Source organism: Colossoma macropomum, unplaced genomic scaffold, assembly GCF_904425465.1.
Source record: "Colossoma macropomum unplaced genomic scaffold, Colossoma_macropomum, whole genome shotgun sequence".
Taxonomy (NCBI): domain Eukaryota; kingdom Metazoa; phylum Chordata; class Actinopteri; order Characiformes; family Serrasalmidae; genus Colossoma; species Colossoma macropomum.
The window spans coordinates 18,494,559-18,513,545 of NW_023494803.1; the positions used below are offsets into that span (position 1 = coordinate 18,494,559).

The window sequence follows — 18,987 nt, forward strand, 5'->3', positions numbered from 1 at the left end:
ACATCCTCTACACAGAACACACTTTTGCTCATTTTTAAACTCACAATTACTGTTTATTGCTGAATTTAACATGATTATATTTCATGTTGATTCTTTTACAACATGTTAAATTCAGCAAAAAAAAACCCAAAAAACTGTGCACTAATATGCTATATTTTACGGAAACTAGGCTGGGACCATTTATCAATTTATCAATAACAAAAGTCTGTATTTGTCATTTTGTATGCATGAGCACTTCGCGTGTCAATCCTTTAACTCCAGTCCTGGTTTTACTTCATTTACATACACAGCAGTGAGTCACACTGCTGGCACATGGGCAAAAAAAAAAAGAAGATGCAGAGTGCTAGTAGTGGAGTGGACTGAAGCTCTGCAGCTGTGCTGTGTGTGTGTGTGTGTGTGTGTGTGTGTGTGTGTGTGTGTGTGTGTGTGTAGGAATTCATGGCTCTGCTTAGCTTGAAGCTTCAAACTACAAGCAACGATGAGCTCCTCAGACTCAAGGCTTTTCCATCCTGCCTGGTGCAAAATTTAACTGTCCTAGATATATATCTAACTGTAAAATACCTTGGTTTTTGATAATAATAAAGAAAAAAACAAAATAATAATAAAAATAATTTTGTCCTGATTTTCCTGTTTTTCAAAATTGTTTTTTGCCCCAGCCCTACTGGAAACCATCACAAAATAGACCTAATGATCAGTGCGAACATGGCATGGTGCAGTAAGCAAAGTGGTATGTGTCCAAAAAGGTTTTGCCTGAGTGTAGTGTGTTTGCTTTTTGTGGCAGCCCACACAGGAAAACTGCAAAAATAGATTGTGCGTAAGCCCGCTGACATATGGTGTAGTGTATGGCCGGTATAAAAGGCTACACTGATTAATGCACTTTTACATATACTAACGGCAGGTGTGATAAACCAGCAACTCAGGATCTTCAGCTTTTGGCATTTCAGCCTAATGTAGCCATACTTAGTCTCACTCCTGGGCTGGTATCTGCAACTTAAAACTTTATTAGACTGCCAAGCAATCCCCTCAAGTCATATTCTAATTAAATGCTTTTGCCTGGTTAAACAATGAGCACATTCCACATTCTCTGGAGGAGTTTCACCAAATTGTCAGTCATTAGCGCAGAGCAAACTTGCACATCTACCAGCTGGGACTAAGCACACAATTCAGACCAACATTCAAGCATTCAAAATAACCTGGCAAAGTCAAACCACGGCTCACTCAGGTTAAGTTCAATCACTGAGCAGTTACTGCAGACCCTTAACAAGCGCTTAAAAGTGAAAGCAACCGGTTTGAGCATTCAATTCCATTTGCCTGCCATATGTTTCTTATAAGCACAGCTGAATCTCACTCCCTATAAACACCCAAGACAAGCTGACTTCACAGACCATCATAAGTCATTAGGTAGGGCTGTGCTGATGCTATTTTTATGCTACACATTCCATACCAACTTCCTCATAACACAGACACAACTGAAATGTCATATCACGGGGTTATCTTCATCTTCGTCACCATTATCGAAACCCAACAATTTAAAACCATTTAGCCTTTACGGTTCTCCACTTCTGCCTTATAATTTGGAGAGATTACAGGGCTCAGTGTGGAGCACAGTGTCTGCGATGTGCCAAATATGCAGATAGCCACAGGCGGAAACCAGCAGACAAAGAGCAAGAAATATTCAACTTGTGAAAAACAACATTGTGACAGTCATGGAGAGTCTGTAGTCGGCCTACAGGGCAAGTAAACTCAATGTATGATGTTATCTTCCAAGGGGTTCTATCAAATCAAGTAGGAGATAAGCAGCCAATGATTAGCTTCCAGCACTGGGAGAGATCTCACATGGCCTTTGAGGCCTTCAAAGAAGGCCTAATGGTTACTGTGAAAGAAGAATATACAATCTGTAATTTTTATTTCATTTTATAATGCTGTAATGCGGAGTGCTAAATTTAAACTCTCAAAGTATTGTAGTAATATTCTAGTAATAATAGTAAGTAAGTAAGCAGTATTAATTGGGTTCTTGAAATGCCCAAGGAAAATTACCCGGTCAAGATTTTCTCTGTAGTGTCTAGGCAGATACAGCCAAGCTAGCTCTCCCATTGGTGAGGCCTTCAGGAGCTGAACCACCAATAGCCCACACATCAAAAAAAGCTGCAGCAGATTAATTCCTAAAATCTTTCCCTCAAACATCAGCTCATTCAAAGGGTTCAATGTGGAACACCACCACAGTCAATCCTACCTTTCCATAGGAACAGCAGGAGCCCATAGAGCCAATTAACCCCACTGGCATTACATAGACCCCCCAACCCCATTCTGAAGTGCCTCTATTCAAACTTCCATTTCCTCCCAACAACACCGGCCATCTGTCTGGAGGGATGTCAGAGGTGTAAGCCCATTGTAAACGTTACCATCGAAGCTGAAAATCCACAGTGGAGCCTGTGACCTTGTTGGCACGTCAGCGTGGAGTGAAGTCTGAGTGACTACACACCCCACACATGGAGGCGGGAAGTGGGTGCGAAGTCAAACGAGCAAGTTTTGAGAGGGGTGAGCCCGAGATGAAATTTGATGTTTTAGAGGGTTCTCCACAGCTTGACTGCGGCATGAGGCCGGCCACTCTCCCTCACGTGACCATCTCCCCCCAATTAAAAAGGCATAGCTGGAGCAAATCTCCATGGCTACGTGGAATGCCTCATTTAGCTAATGTTCACAATAAGTGCTGCTTCCCTAGAAGACTAGAATCTTCTAGTTATTATGCAATGAAAGCTAACAAAAAGTGCAACAGGAAGGGCAACAGAAAGTGGAAAGCTAATCGGTCTAATCCAGTGGAAGAGTTTTGTAAAAAAAAATAAATAAATAAAAATAAAAAAATAAAAAAACCTACTAATGATATGCAGTGAAGTCACAGAGAAAATAATGAGTTCTCAGAGAGAGGGGTGGGATTTGTAACAGTGCAATAAAAAGACAGTAAATTCCTGCCCTAAACCCTCTTTCAGTGCACTGCAAGAGACAGATGAGGCAAAACACTATTCGTCTTTTGCTAGGCTGCACCATTCATGCATGGGAGATGCTATTCTTCTGTGCCTGCAGTTGAATAGAGGAGATTATCGGCTACCCTGAGCATTGACCCTGCAGATGTCCTGGGGCAGAGAATGTGGTGAAAGAGCCATAAGGTCCAGGATCTTTATCATTCTCTTAACGACATCATCTAGAGCTGGGTCATTCAGTCAAGTTTGATGGTGCCTATAGGTCTGGAAAAGCTCCAGTCCTTATAGAGATCCCAACTGACCCTGTCTTTCAGGAGGTTTCTAAGCTTTACCCAATAGACTGGGTCAGTCAGTTTTGCAAGCACAAGCAATTTCCTTAAGAGGTCAAAGGGAGCCGTTTTCTTTTAGTCTAACTTCAGTCTAGTTTATTTTTGTATATAGTGTGTATATTTGGCTTTGCCCTAAAAACCCTAATATTTCTGGGTAGTATGTGTTTACTTCCTCCAAACAAAAAATACAATAACCAGTTCCTCCAGGAATTTGCCATCACAAATTCACATAAATTCAACCAACCCTTAAAAATGAGCAATTCTGCTTGCTCTGCTTTTGTCCACTCACTGTGTTGGACTTTTCACAATTACTGTAAACATGTATCGTTTGTACTACTGGCAAGCCATGGATAATGCAGAGATGATTTTTTTGCCAGTGATGTAACTGGTAATTCTGTTTTTTAGCAAGAAAATGCAGTGTTAGTTATTTTCAGATGTAACCCAGGCCTTGTTAAGAGGCACACAGCGCTACTGGAGGTTCTACCAATATACGTTTGAGAGCAGTTTATTTCTACTTTTCTTCATCTCTGCTGAATACCTGTCTGTAGAACTATGGTGCTTATTTTTCATGCAAGTAGTTCCACTACACCCTTTAACATAAAATATAAAAATAACTTTTCTTTGTGACCCTTAAACATTGTTTACATTTTGAATCTTTATGTCTACATGTTCTAATTTCTCAGAGACAATTGTGACCCCCAAAACAAACAAACAAATGAAAGCAACAGGGATTGTGATGTCTGCAACACAAATATAGCCTATAGCAAATATATTTACTATCCAAAGTCACCACGGAATTTACATGAGTCTTCTGGGTTTTTATATCTGAAAATATTTTTTTGGACTATTTTGCCTTATAGAAATTATAATAAAACAAAGTCTCAGACATCAACATATTCATAACCATTATAATAACTTCCTGTGAGGGAGCTTTTAGAGGCATCAAACTCCTCAGACATCTGGTTCCCATCACTTCCACTGTAAAACATATCTGACTCAGTAAGTTTCTCTTGAAAGGAGCATTTCACATCAAACCACACCAAATGACTCTTTACAGGTTAATAATTTAATTATAAAGACATTTTGAAAAATCAAGATAATTTCCATTTCACAAATTCCTGCAATGACTGGAGCTGAATTGAAGGAGAAACTTGTGTTCTTTTAACCATCTTACAACATAAAAGAACAAAAGAATTTGCTTTACTGTGTTAATGTTAATTTTTTTATGCTAATGCCAGTGAATATCCACGGCTAATCTAGGAACTTTGCTTTGGAATAAATGGACCAAAATCCTGGCTTTAACATTTTTTAAAGTAAAATATTACCAAGCATTTACTCTAACTGCTAAGCAGTAAAAGTGAAGCAAATGCAAGGGATGAGTGATTCCCCACCCCACCAAGGGATTAACCTGAGGCATGGTGACCTCCTGCAAACATCTGCACTCCTCCCTCAGTTTCTCTTCAGCTATCGATCACCTCCTTCAGAAACACAAGATTGCCATTGTACATCTCAACCTGTCATTTACTCATCCCAGCACAAAGCCTGGCAAATCCCAGCAATGGTGCTGAATGAAGCTGTCAGTGCTTTTAGGTTCATGACAGAAAACAGTGAAAGACAAGCTTCTAGTCTAGACAGACTGCAAATGCAGACGGCGCACACAGCGCTCCTGAGAGTGTGGACGGACAGAACTGGGTAAAGCTCCGGTCTCCCCAGCTCTGGCCTCTTCTTGGCCCTCGCTGACCATGCGACAGAAGAAGCCGGCTAAAAGGGAGCCAGTGACATACTGTCATTCCTCAACTAGGAGGACATATCAGTGCCAAGTGCATTCAGTAGTCACAAAAAGACCAAAAACATAAAGGGAGCTTTTTCAAGGTTGTCAAATTACACCCCTTATACAAAGGCTGGGTCTATCCATTACAAAATATTTCCACACTGGCTGTACAGTTACACCGGGCCAAGCCAAATCAAACTAATTGGACTTGATTTTCAGACATTCCTGCACTTGTTGTGGCTCTGCAGACAAATCATTGAAGCCAGATCCAGCTCAAACTGCAACTTCAAATACACAGATCTTGAGTCTTAAAGCACTATGAACTACTGTTTTCTTACTACAGATATATTTATCACCGTCCGAGATATTTTCACTAGTCCGCACAATCATAATTTTAATATATAGACAGTGCTGTGCAAAAGTCTAGCAAATTATTTAAAACCATTTATCTCGGTGTGTTTTTGTTTGTAATCATGTGAAATTTTGGGCTCCCCTGGTCAAACGACATTTTTTTGTTGATTTTCTAAAGGAAAATATGTTAACACATCCTCTACAGAGAACACACTTCTGCACAATTTAATGCACAATTACTGTTTATTTGCTGAATTGAACAAATTTTGAAAACAATAAAATATAAAATGTGGCCTGTGCAAAAGTTAAGGCACATTTTATACTTTACCCGCCCCCCACAGTAAACTCAGAAAATAAACAAAAATATAAAATGTGCAGTAAAATATGCAGAAAATGCAATATGTGAGCTTTCCTCTGTAGATGATATGCTAACTTATTTTTACTTAGAAAAATCAACAAAACATGTCACTTCAATCCAAAAAAGGCCTCAGAAATAAGACCACTGTAATGTAGTGAAATTCTGACTAAATCACTACAATGAAAAGCAAGACCAGAATACTTCTTACCTTCACCCATCGAGCCCTGATGTTGATGACGATGACAATGACTGTTGTGGGACTCCTCTGGCATGTCACTCAAGCTTCAGAGACTGCAAAAGCAACACGGACACAAAACTGATGTAAAAACTCTCACAAATGAAAATTGTGTTAGTGTGCCAGGCTGACCAAAGTCCATCTCTATAGTCTAGGAGAATAACTGCTTCCTGGTATAATCTGACATCTATTATTCACAACCTGAATCTGACAGAAATTTTCATGATGCACAATATGCATCATAATATTTAGTGTATTAAGTGAGATTTAACAGACTTACGGTGCATAACTAATCATCATCAATTATTACCAGAAATTAAAATGCACTTTTTTTCTAGAAAGTGTTAAATATTTTTCTGTTCTTGTGCATCAGTGACTAATATCTAATGAACAGCTTTGTCTCACATCTAACTGTGATGTTTAACTGAGATTTGTGAACAGAGATAATACGATGATTATTTGTCAATTTTATTATCATGATACGTAATGTGCTTTTCTGAGCATATTGTGGATATCATTTATATTTACTGACAAACAGCATGTTTCAATAGCAATAGAGCAAAATTAGTTCTGATGGCAGTTTTTAAAGGTGGCATTATTAATATGTGTCTCAAAATGTCATGACAGTCTTTAACTCTCATTATATGATACTTTTATATGATACTTTTCCTCATATCACTCAGCCATATTTGAGAATAAGCAAATCTAATGACTGTTTATAAATGGCCCTGTGCCAGTGATTATGAGCTGTTTGTACCAAACACTGCTTGCAGTCCCTACATGGACATTATACAGGTTCCTTTTTGAACTGTCTATTCATGCTTGTGATCAGAAAGCTTTCAGACATTTCCTCACTGAGGATAAGCTTTCTGTAACCCAACTGAATGAAATGAGGATATGTTTTAGTAAGTCACATTACCTTTACGACACAGATCTTTAAAAGCTTCCCAGCAGCACTCGCTCTTTACACAAACCACAAATTAACCTTTTCCTTCTCCACACATGTGACCTTTGATGAAGCAAAGCTGTCATTCACTGGTGACTCAATAATGTTTTGACAAGACTTCCTCTTGTATTGACTGCATTTCAAAGCGTGTGCATTCAGATACACGTAGCTGACCAGGGCCCATGCATTCCAGCTGCCCCCTGCTTTGCCCTCTACGCTGAGGGAAATGGCTGTGGAGCGTTATCGACCTCGGTAAGGGAAATTCCTGCCATTCCAGCGCACAGACTAAACCAGTGTTCTGTGCTAGCTCGTGCCAGCCACTCGCCACCTCACCGTGGGTCTGTAGGCAGAGGAAGCCCTGGGGCTGCTGGGACACTGCACTGCAGCTGTGAAACTTGCTAAAGATAAATAATAAAGATTTCTGTGGATCAAAAAATGCTAATTCCAAAATCTAAGCTCAAAACTTTGCTTTTATAGTGACTTATTATTAGTTACTGTCCAAAATTGTCTTAGCGCAGATTTGTCATGGACAAAAGTAACAGTGATCATCAAACTAACAAAAAGACAACTAAAGTCATATTAAAAAGTCTGAACAACCCTGATAACTTAGATTTATTTTATTAGGTTTTGTTGATTTCAAAAATGAAATCAAAATAATCTATAGTGGGAACAACGTAAATATGGCATTTATTTGCAAACATTAGTGCAAAATTTCTATTTATTTCCTGAGTTAATGGACAAACTCCACAAAAAGCAAAGATTAACAACATCGACCAATTCTCAACTTCAAATCACCATCAAAATGACATTTGCGACCTGCAAGAAGGCTTGTGCATTGACTTTCAAATAGCACTCTCCAAACATCCCACATCACACCATGTTGAATCTACATATCTAATCAGCTTTTGACTGGAGGAACGCTCCAAAACAAAAGTCAAGTAGTTAAAGAAGGACCCCATTCAAGAAAGTGAAAGAAAATTAAAGTTTGCTAGGACAAGAGCAGAAAACCTCAGGGCCTCAGAAGCTGCATGGCTACTTCGAGCAGCACAAACACAGTCATGGTCATGCAGCAAGTCCCTCTAATAGGGTGGGGCGAGCCACTGTGTTTTCCCACATCAGTAATGAAGCCTCACAACCATGAATTATTTCTCCATTCTTGAATTAAATTAATCCAGAAGACTGGGCCCGTGAACTCCTCTCCTGCGATTCCAGTGGAGCCTCTGCCTTTCAAAGGGGAATGCGCTTGAGCGCAACAGGATCAAAGATCACAGCAGCTGAAATTCTTCAGGGATTAAGGTCCACATTGTTCCTCAGTGTGATCACTGACCATTGCTATGAGCTGACAGCAAGCTCAGCCGAAACCCACTGCCACGAGAGGTTTGTCAATTATCTCGCAGCGACCAAGCGGCTGAACGGCTCTCACTGAAGCTCAGCAGGTTCTACGCCAGCTTCCTAAACACGTTCAGATGGCTAGTTTTACAACTACAACTACAAAAGGCCCTTCACTAGTGATTAGAGCCACAGCATGTTGGCAAAATGCTTACGAGTCGACAGGGGTAGAAAACGTGCAGAGAAACTGTGACAAAATGAGAGAAAAATAACATACTTGAGTAAAAGTCAAAAAGTATTAACATTTAAACATACTCAAGTATTTAAAAGTAAAAAAAATACTTTTCACAAACTATTTTGGTGGTATGTGATGCAGAGTTGTGTGATCTGGTGAACAGTGGGTGGTACTGGGCCTTACTCAAACACAAATTAGCATAGTTGTGGGCAGATGTATTTCACACTAATAAGTGGTCGGATGTCTAAAAAAGTAATAGATAAGTGTGGGAACTTCATTGGTGAGAGAAATGAAAAGAAATCTTTGCTGTGGGCATAAACATGTGGAAACTGTGAGAAACATCCAATTAACCAGCCTCCCAAATCATTATTGTCGCTGCGTTGCAATACCGTAAGCTCAGGTTAACATGGCAGAACCCACAGAACAATAAGTAATCGCATATTTTAGGCTATTAAAATAGACTTTCGATTTTCTTTTTATGTATGATATCGCTAAATCCTCGGATATAAAAATAAATGGAGATACTTGGATAACTGCAAAGTTAAGCTGTTCTGTACAAGACTTTGTACATAACAAGTACAGGTATATGTATTCGGTTTCCATAATACAAGAGCAAAGTTCTGAGTTCGACAATATGAGTAAAGCACAAATCCTCTAAAATAATACTTGAAGATATAACAATTAGTATTTTCCACCCCTGCTAGTCAGAGCAGACTTCCTCTGCTGACTTTACAGTGTGAAAGATGGCTTGGTTGTCCATTCAAAAAGGTATTTATGGTGTGGGACCACCATTATTTCACCATATAAGTGCTGGGGACAGACCACAATGCCTTTAAAAGTATACTGTTTGTGAAAAATAGAAAAGGAAGATTTAATAGTTGCATCATTTCTACTCTGGAGATATTATACTAGGAAGCATGATCCCTTCCAGTAAAAAGCTAGTATAATTTGAAATGAAATAATCCTGACTTTTTGAAGGACTTTAAGTAAGTTTTACTACAAGGTGGGCTCATTTTTTAAAATGCATCACTAATATCTTGAATTTATGCCTGATACTAGAGATGGCACTGATCTGACACTGTGTGTTGCCATCAGACACATATCAACAAATACTACTGGACTGAATATATGAGGGAAAGAAATAGAACAATACAAGCCAATTCTGACACAAAAATAAGTCATGTCATAAAATCAGGACCACATGATTATGTTGTGCGATATCAGTAACAGGTGGGAAGCAGAGTGTTTGAGTAGTTTGAGTATGGTTTATAAATAATAAGTACTATAAACATTGGCTCGTATTGGTATAGGCCAATACTCAAGTGACAGTATCGGTAACAGAAAAGAAAGTGGTATCATGTCATCTCTACCTGATATGTCATGACAAAAGTCTTGTTTCTAAGTCAGCTTTCCATGTTTGTCCCATTACTAGCTCTGCTAAATAATATATTTACAAATAATTATGTAGTTGTTTGCAATAATTGTCATGTTTGATTTAGCCCTCCCAATAGATTAATGATCTCTAAGCTTTAGTCTTCTGCAGATGCATATCATAAACTGAACAGAGTGCAAACTTGTCTTTAAAAGTCTGTTACTGACATCAGTATCAGCCACAATAATGCGTTTTTTACAGCTGCATCAGATCAGCTTAAGGAATTTTACATCAGTGCATCCCTAAACAAAAATCAGTCCAAAATATTTTAAAAGAATTAGTAATGGTCTCCAACGGTGCATTGTTTCATGCCAAACTCAGTGATAAAGAACTACCAGATATATCAGGACTATTTTGTAACTGACCAATAATTCAAAGTGACATGATTGGATATTAAAAAATAAGGTTGCAAAAGACATAATGGACTGGTCTGGGAGTTGCCAGACAAAATCTCAGTCTCACTGTCAGCATTTATATTTCTGCCAAAAAAAAACACAACCTTTTCCCATCTGTCTTTTACTGTTATTGCTGCCACAATGAGCCAAGATTAAGAAAATACCACATAGGTTAGCACAGATGTGTAATTACCCACCAGGCACAGAGTCAAACACAACTGGAGAGCATTTGTTCCCACAGCTGATAAAACGCGCTAACCGAAACCTGACCCGTGAAATGACCGGTCCTTCAACATTACCACCAACCCATGGGATATCTGGGACTTTTACTCTAATTGGAGACAGATGGGATGGCCAGTCATCTCCTCTGTTTACCATCTTCTGCATGTTCCTCTATAGGTGGTAATGTTTTCTGGAACCTCTCATGGGAGCTATGGTTACCTCAGTAAAACACCATGTTAAGTAACAGCCCTCAGAAGAACCATGAGAACTGTTGGTCTAAATATGATTGGATAGTTTATTGGGCTCAGACGAGGCAAAGTGCTAAACTAAACAGAACATTGTGCAACATGCTGTTCCTTTATCAATACAGATCACCTGAAGAACACTGGAAAAGAAACGCTGCAAAACACTCAACAGGGATACACAATGATATTAGATATATCAGTGTCGGACATCTGTACAGGCAGATAATAGCACGATGTCAGTATTTTTATTTAATCAGACAAACAGAAGTTTGTATGACCAATGCCAATCATTTATCAGTATAACACATTTAATTTGATTTCATTTCTAATATGTAGGTTTATATTAAGACTGCCTTTTATCTGTATTGAACGTGTGCAGTTAAAATAGTTGCGTTCAGAACCATTTTCCTAGAGGACGAGAAAGCCACAAACAATTACAACAGAACTATTACGTTTGTGTTCTCCGAGAGCAAGTATGATGAATGTTAGAGCAAGGAAATCACACATAGGTGTGCAGAATTATATAGAAGGACGTGGTGGATGGTGATGGTTTTTGTGAGCTAATGAGGCCCACTGAGTCAAAGCTAGCCTGGGTCATGACATTCACAATCCTTTTAACTTGGGCTAGTAACGAGAGATAAACGTAACTTTAGAACTTTAGAATATAGAACTTTCCGCAGTGCATCATCATATATTCCAGTCATTTCATCAACTACTTTTCATTTGGTCATATAATCATGAATGTTTTATAGTTGTCAGCTCCTTGGTTTATAGGTATGTATGCACATCTCTGGCCCCACTTATCAGTGCTGCATTCCACAGTTCATACAAATAACACTTTAAATCTTGGTGCATTAATACCCAATGTTGATGTGTGTGCTAATAAATGTGCATATATATTTTAGTTGCTTTGAATGTGCTTTGAACATGGCTCAGCCAATAAGATTTCAGAACCTTAACTATCTGATTTATAAATTCTATTTCGATGGAAAATTTCTTTGATTCTAGGGTTGCCGGTTAACTATTAGTCACCCACTAATGCCGGCTGGTCATTGGGATTCGCCAAAATCTTCATCCTTGGTATAGTTTTCACAGCTATTTCAAACTAATATTTCACTATGGACGTTATGAACATCAGCAGTCACTGTGCTACTGAGCAGTCACTGTGCTACTTTGCTAAAATGTTTTGATTTTCATCATTTTACTGCATTTGTAACGTTATATAAATGTTCTATATTTCTCTATATGTCTAATGCAAGTGCATGCATAAATGTTTATGTACAGGCATCGACAGATAAGAACATGACAAACATCATCTATGGCCATCACCTCGCTAAACCCCATGTCGGTGCATCGCTACTACCTTATGAGATAAAAACAAATCTAAGCATTTGTAAAGGCTCATATGAGAGCACTCTCTCTGCTACGCAGGGTTGTAAACCAGACTTATGACTGTGCAGAAAACTTAAGTGCATTCTGACACGAAGAAGTCCAAGTGTACTGTGAAAGGAAGGGGAGTTACTCAACATAACGAGTATGTTGCAATACTTTGTTGAGGGTCAGGAAGGCTTGTGCAGGAAGGAAGTGACATCACTGTGACCACATGAGAATCTCTTAATTTATACTAGGTCAACACATACAAAAGGAAGTTTCTGCCAGGGAATGTAATATAACTCGTGCTCTAGAGGCAATGTGACTTGTCTAATGGTGATATGATACTTGAATAAAATGAAGTGAGTTGTTGAGAAATGCCTGAACAACTGAATCTAAGGGAATCATTCCACTGAGGGCCTGGCAAAGTGAATTCTCCAATTCTCCCACCCACACAATCAAAAGTCAGTGAAATGGTCCAGAATGCACAGTAAAATATACACACACCCACACCCACCCACACTGCACTGATGATGAATTTTCATGGCTCGAATTCCACCAAGATTTATCTATCTATTTATTTATTTATTTATTTATTTTTAAGCAAGCTCATGTGCTGTTGGCTTGAGCGTGGGGAATGTCAACAGATTCCGACTCTGGCTTGTTCCGATCATTTATCCATAACACACATATTCAAGCACCCAAAGACTGAAGTATCGCTAACATTTATGGGGAATTCCACTGACTTAACTTGGGATGCACTGAAATGAAAATTCTTGCTCAAAACCAAAACTAAAATTCAGGAGATGCTCAGCCAAAAACCAAAACTGAAAGAAAGGACACTCTGTCATATAATTTGCCCTTTTATTTATGCTTTTGAATTAACATAATAATGCTGTCAATGCTTCAAAAGATAACTGCCATACCAACTGAAAGAGAACTAAAGAACAATCTTCTTTTTAAAAAGCTTGCTAAATAATAGTAAAATTATGAAAACATAATGCTTCATAGTTTTCCAATAGCATCTAAACCTGAATTCCAGACACCTCTGCTATAACTACACCTCGTTCTTTAAAGAGTTATTTAGTATTATTTGTGATTTCCATTCAAGAATTTCATTAAATAATTTAATTCTAAAAGGCATGTAAGCTAAAGGTAGCACAGAACGCACTTGAAGCAGACCATGTTTGGGTGTTTCACTGTTGATCTGCTGCGGTTCAAACTGTTTGAACACATCTGTGCTGATCAGTGCAGAAGAGGGAAAGAAACAAACAGCATTTTTAATTACATTACCACTGAAATGATTTTTGCTAGACTTTGACACTTCATTGTATTGCTAGATTGCGAGCTTCACTGTAGTGGTAGATTTTGGCACTTAATCGTAGACCTATTTAATCTTTTGCTTTTTTTGGCCAAAATTTTCAGCCTTATTTGGCCATTGAGCCACTTTCGACCATTTTCGGCGAAAAACTTTTGGTGGCCGAAATTTCAGCACATCTCTTATCAAAAGCTTTGCATAATAATTTTGTCATTTTAAACAAAGCGATGTGCATAAATGATTGTGTTTTAATGTGATGTACACGTGCACTGAACTTACACGTCTGAGTTTTCATATGTAATGTTTATAATAGCAAAATAGCAGTAAATTGGGTTTAATACACCCAGTGAAAGTCATTACCAGCATTAACAGATATATTTAGCCAGTTAGCGCACCAGACACTCTCACTCTGTGAGAAAGAGTGACAATTACTTCCTTAATTAAGCACTTCCGACAGAGCCAAAGAGACCCAAGCAGCTCTAAAAATAGCCTCTCCGACCAGACTCCTCATTCTTCCGCCACAGCAAGGCCACGCTTGACCCCAAAGCTGCAAACCCTGTCCGCCCAAGTGGACCCATGGGAATGGCGGATTACTCCATAGGCCTCTGAGGACCACAGTCGGTGAGAAATCTCTACTAAAGGGCCAAAGCTAGGCATGCTAGACAGAAATACAGATGAGGCAGTGAAGGGACAGCTCGGAGCAGGGTCCAGGGGTGCCCTGCCTAAGACAGAGGCTTTATTATTTCAGCAGCACGGTGCATGTTTGTCTTGGCTGACCTCACTCTTACCCTCCTGTGCCCTCCTCCCCCTTTAAAGAGAAAATTCCCCTCTCCACACACACCATTTACACTTTCACAAAGTAAGAGGAGTGCCCGCTTTCCCACATTTTTCCTGTGGCAGCTCACCATTTATCCTAACACAGCGGGGAGATGACAAAACGCTATCACGCAGAACAACACGCTCTCACATACTCCCACCACGGCCCCCACAGCAGCGCTTTTAATGTGGCCCACTAACCACATTTGGGTTTATGCGGCTTTTGGATCTGCAGAAAACAAACAGTCTAACGCACCAACTGACTAATTACTCCCTTTTGGATGAGGCCGGAGGTTCAAAATGAGCGGACAAAATTGACTCATTCCAGGCAATACCCGATGAACTTGCACTGCAATGCCATGGAGTAACACCATGAGGAGAAACTGCGTTTCTGCCAAGATTTAGCAAATATACAACATAGCAATAGATTATGGCAACATGTATCCTTATATGTTAGGACGCACAATCGGCAGAGGGGAACCCTAAGGGCTTCTAAAGCCTAAAGATTGTAACGAATAAAAAAAAAGCAAAGGAAACAAAGGTTAAATTCTTGAAATGCAGAGCGGAAAATTGGCCAAATCAGAAATTGTTTTTCTCTGTGGTATCTAGGTAGATACAGCTAAAGTGAGCTCAGTGACCTCAGACTGAATTGGAGAGGTCTTCTGGAAATCCCAGATACATCACTGTCTGGGAATACGAGAGGCAGTCTAATCAAGGGGTTGTTAGAAATGGAAAACAGCAGAACACTCACTGTGAAACTGTTAGGTAAGGTAAAATACATGCTAATATGACTCTCACAAGTTTCAAGTAAAACATGGAACATCTTTTAGAAGCTTCAAATGTTTGTTTAATCTAGAAGGGTAAAAAATTGGCTAATAAAAAAATACTGTAAATGTGCTACTGTTTTTCATGTGGTCACTTGTCCAACACTATGTAAGCATCGGATATAAATAAAAAGAAAAAGATGCTTTCACACAGTGAGAGTCTGTGCTATACCCTAGACCTGTTGTAAGACTGGATCACATTCATTATTTGATTCCCTCTAGAATTCAACTCAGCACTCTGTGCTGGTATCGGCCTGATACTGATGCATACTTGTATACTCATACCCATATTGACGTCATTTCTAATCGTTATATTTAGGTTTTCTACAGTTTGAGAACAGACAACATGCACTAGCAAAACAGCAGTTTACAAAAGGCTATAAAAGACTATGAGAACGATAACCATTTTTAAAAAAATTTAAATGTAAAAAGGAACAAAAAGAAAATAAAAAATTTGTTAAAGGGCTGTGTGTATAATTGTGCGCCTTTATGTACCAAAACCAGTCACAATTCATTTTACAAGCCCGTTTTCCAATATCTCTTTATCCTATAGAATCAAACAAGCTGTTTTTCTTACTAGACCATTAAAATTTACTTAAATATCCTGTGATCAGCTGTCATATAATAAAAACAATAAAAACTAGAAAATTTGTTTTGTCCATGATACGTCTTTCGTGTGCCAATTAACAAATCTATTGATCTGGTTGCAGATCTGAGCTATGTATTTTTGTACTTTTCGTAGCTCAGTTATTTTGTAAGATCACTATAAGAACATGCTGCTTTAAAATATTTTGTTTTAAATAGAAAATGCTTTTCTGAGCCACACCAATCACATCAATCATTTCAACTTATGAAATCTAATCAAATCTTTACCTTAGCATCGAAAAGCGTACTGAACCTGAAAATGTGTATTGATTCACTCCAACATCATATCGGCCACTTCTACTTTGTGCCTCCCCCCGACACTGTAAAAACACATTTTCATAACAACTGAAAGAACCTAATGATCATAATTAGGTGATTTGCCGAGATGCTTTGATAAGACATCTTTCGATCTGAACTCACAAAGCACTAGCGATAAACAGCAGTGCAGTATCTCCAAGGCACACGTACATCCTGGCCTCCATTCTCTTAATTGGTTAATAATCATTTCCTAAGCCAGACCAAGAACCCACGACACGACTACAAACACTCCCAGACTCATTAGCTCTTTCCAGCATAGTCCAGGCTGAGCAGTATTAAAATATACCTTACATAAACGCTAGGCACTCCATGCATGCAATATCCTCAGTAAGTACTGACCTTGAACTCACCCCTGCATGCCAGAGGCATTTCAGTCTCTTTCTGGAGTCCTTTTTGTTTCTCTTACAGTCTGGGAGGGCTCTAAGGTTGCAAACCACACATTTAGAAAAGGTGACACAGTAGGAGGTGACACAGTAATCATATTAGATAAGATTATGTGATTATGTATTTTCATAAGACTTTCATTTTCATATTGAGTTTATTATTTGGAATTGTTCATTTATGGCGATTATCGACCAAATTCTATTTGTCGGATATTACCATGAACATGAACACCAGGTTTTGCGCACAAAAACTCATCAATTTCTTCAATGTTACCAACTAGTCAGTTACCCAAGTTTCAGCTGTCTTATCATAGTAGGATCTGCTCTCAAACCTGGACAAATTTCTCAGCATGTTTTACTTCAACATTTTCAGCCTTGCAGCTCTGGCAGTGAAACAGTACCTCAGTACAGGTCCACTTTACAGGTCCACAGGGGATGATGAAGAAAAACAAGGTCAAAGTAAAAGTCTGAGCCTGTCTATAAAATGATGATTGGGCCCAATTATGTCAGCACTGTGAATTAAGAGGTTCTGTCTTTGTTTAAGTGGAATTTGCTGATTTTCCTCATTTTCTGCAAAATTTAGTGGTTGAGGTGTGAACAAAATCAGAGTAATTGATGTGAAAGGGTTAATTGTAGACAAACTTAACCTCTGATTTTCTTAACAGCGGTGGTGATCCAGTGAACCTTCATGTGTCTTTTGAGTTTTTATATGTAAAATGTTTAAAATGGTAAAATAGTGGTAAATCTGGAGTAGAAAAAAAAAGGTTTCTCTGGGGACTATTTTGCCTCACAATGACCTGCATGTACTGTGAACCAAAATGTTCTCAAAATCTTAAAACAATGTCTCAGACATTAGTTTGCATATTCATAAGCAAGCTTTTGGAGGCATTACAATTTCTAGACGTCTGGTTCCTATCACCACCACTGTAAACAATTCTGACAGGGCAAGTGTCTCTAAAATGAAGCATTTTACATCAAACCACTCTAAATGACATTGTTTACATTTTAACCACTTAATTATGCAGAATTCCCCTTTCAGACCCATTACAAATAAAACATACAAAGCAACTGCAAGACTATAAAACTATAAAAACCATATAAACCTGATATATGGAAAAATATTAGTCTGCTATTTTGCATTTCAAAGCACAAAATCTGCAAACCATCACTGTTATAAAAAACCTTGTATGTCCAAAAATAAAAACTTTACAGAAGGACAAAAAAACTTCAATTATGTTAATTAGAGATTGCAAGGTTAAACTGTGTGTATGGCTGATTTGGGTAAAACATTCATTTTTTCTGATTTTAAAAACAAGTTTTTGGCTCAAAACTATCATGAAACAAACTCTCTTTAACATGAGGAAATGGAGAGAGGCTGCACTAAAAGGTGCAACTGTTAATCTTAGAGCAAATAAAAAGGCAGCCAGCCCTGCCCCATTAAGCTATGGCATGAACTAGAGGCACATTACCAACTTCACATAGGATGCACTGGATGAATTCCATCCTATGGACGAATTAACCATCTGCCACAACTCAGTGGAAGTTGTAAACACTGCAAAGTTATAAAAGGCTTGTTTACGTTCCTCAACACGCAGACCTCACTGGAACCTCATACGAGCATGTTTGTATGTGTGTGGAATGAATGAGAGATAGAGATGAGGTATGGACGACGTTAGAATGTGTGCAATGCTGGTACACAGCTTTCCAAAATCAGAACTTTAACCAACTGACGTGCAAATGGCCAACCAATCCTGACCAAAGTTCAACGGCCAGAGAAATGTTTTCTTTTGTTAAGTAAACACGAGTTATCAGTCCTGAAACTTCTGGTCTTGCCAAGCATATGTGCATATGTGAGCCTTTGTTGAAGGCCAGGTACAGTTCCTGATAAACTGTTTGTGAGACAGCATTACTAACAGCTTGCTTTAACCATGAAAAAAGCCATTCAATGAAAAGTTCAATTACAAATAACTTTAAAGAGACACTCCAGCTGAAATTAACAATCAAACTGTCACAACATCTGGTTATAAGCAGGCCTATTTGCCTTCTACAGCATGCCACAGTAGTCTCTAGAGCGAGATTTTCCTGTTTAAAGACTAAGAAAGCCTTTTTCTGATGATGTATCTTGAAGGTGGGAGGAATTTTGAAAAACAACAAGCACTTTGGTGTTGATACTTGAGGGTGGGCTGTTTGCAAAGTTTTTTTCCCCCCATTAGATAGACAATGCTGAAGGAAGCCAGGCAGCTAACTACACTGCTAGGAAGCTGAATAACAATTAGCCTTAGTGGCTTAGCTTGTAGTTAGGAATTCTTTATCGCCAAGTGAAGACTGCCAGCTGCATGACATATTTGCACAATGCATGCTGGGTACTGTAGTGCAAGAACACCGATGGATGAAAATTACAAAAAGGATGCAAAAATTGGGAATTCCACCAAACCGAAGAGGCATGTCTCTTTAAACACAAATGCTACAGCATTCATGCTTTTCCC

At 38.6% G+C, this 18,987-nt stretch overlaps 1 protein-coding gene across 1 annotated transcript in view; it reads right to left on the bottom strand.

Annotated features, from left to right (window-relative positions):
• The window catches only part of LOC118824195 (pleckstrin homology domain-containing family G member 3), a 71,532-nt gene that overhangs the window by 50,384 nt on the left and 2,161 nt on the right, over window positions 1-18,987 (bottom strand). The window contains exon 2 of the mRNA XM_036594190.1: window positions 5,996-6,078. Coding sequence (XP_036450083.1) covers window positions 5,996-6,059 — 64 coding nt within the window. The 5' untranslated portion in view covers window positions 6,060-6,078. The remainder of the gene's footprint in view (window positions 1-5,995; window positions 6,079-18,987) is intronic.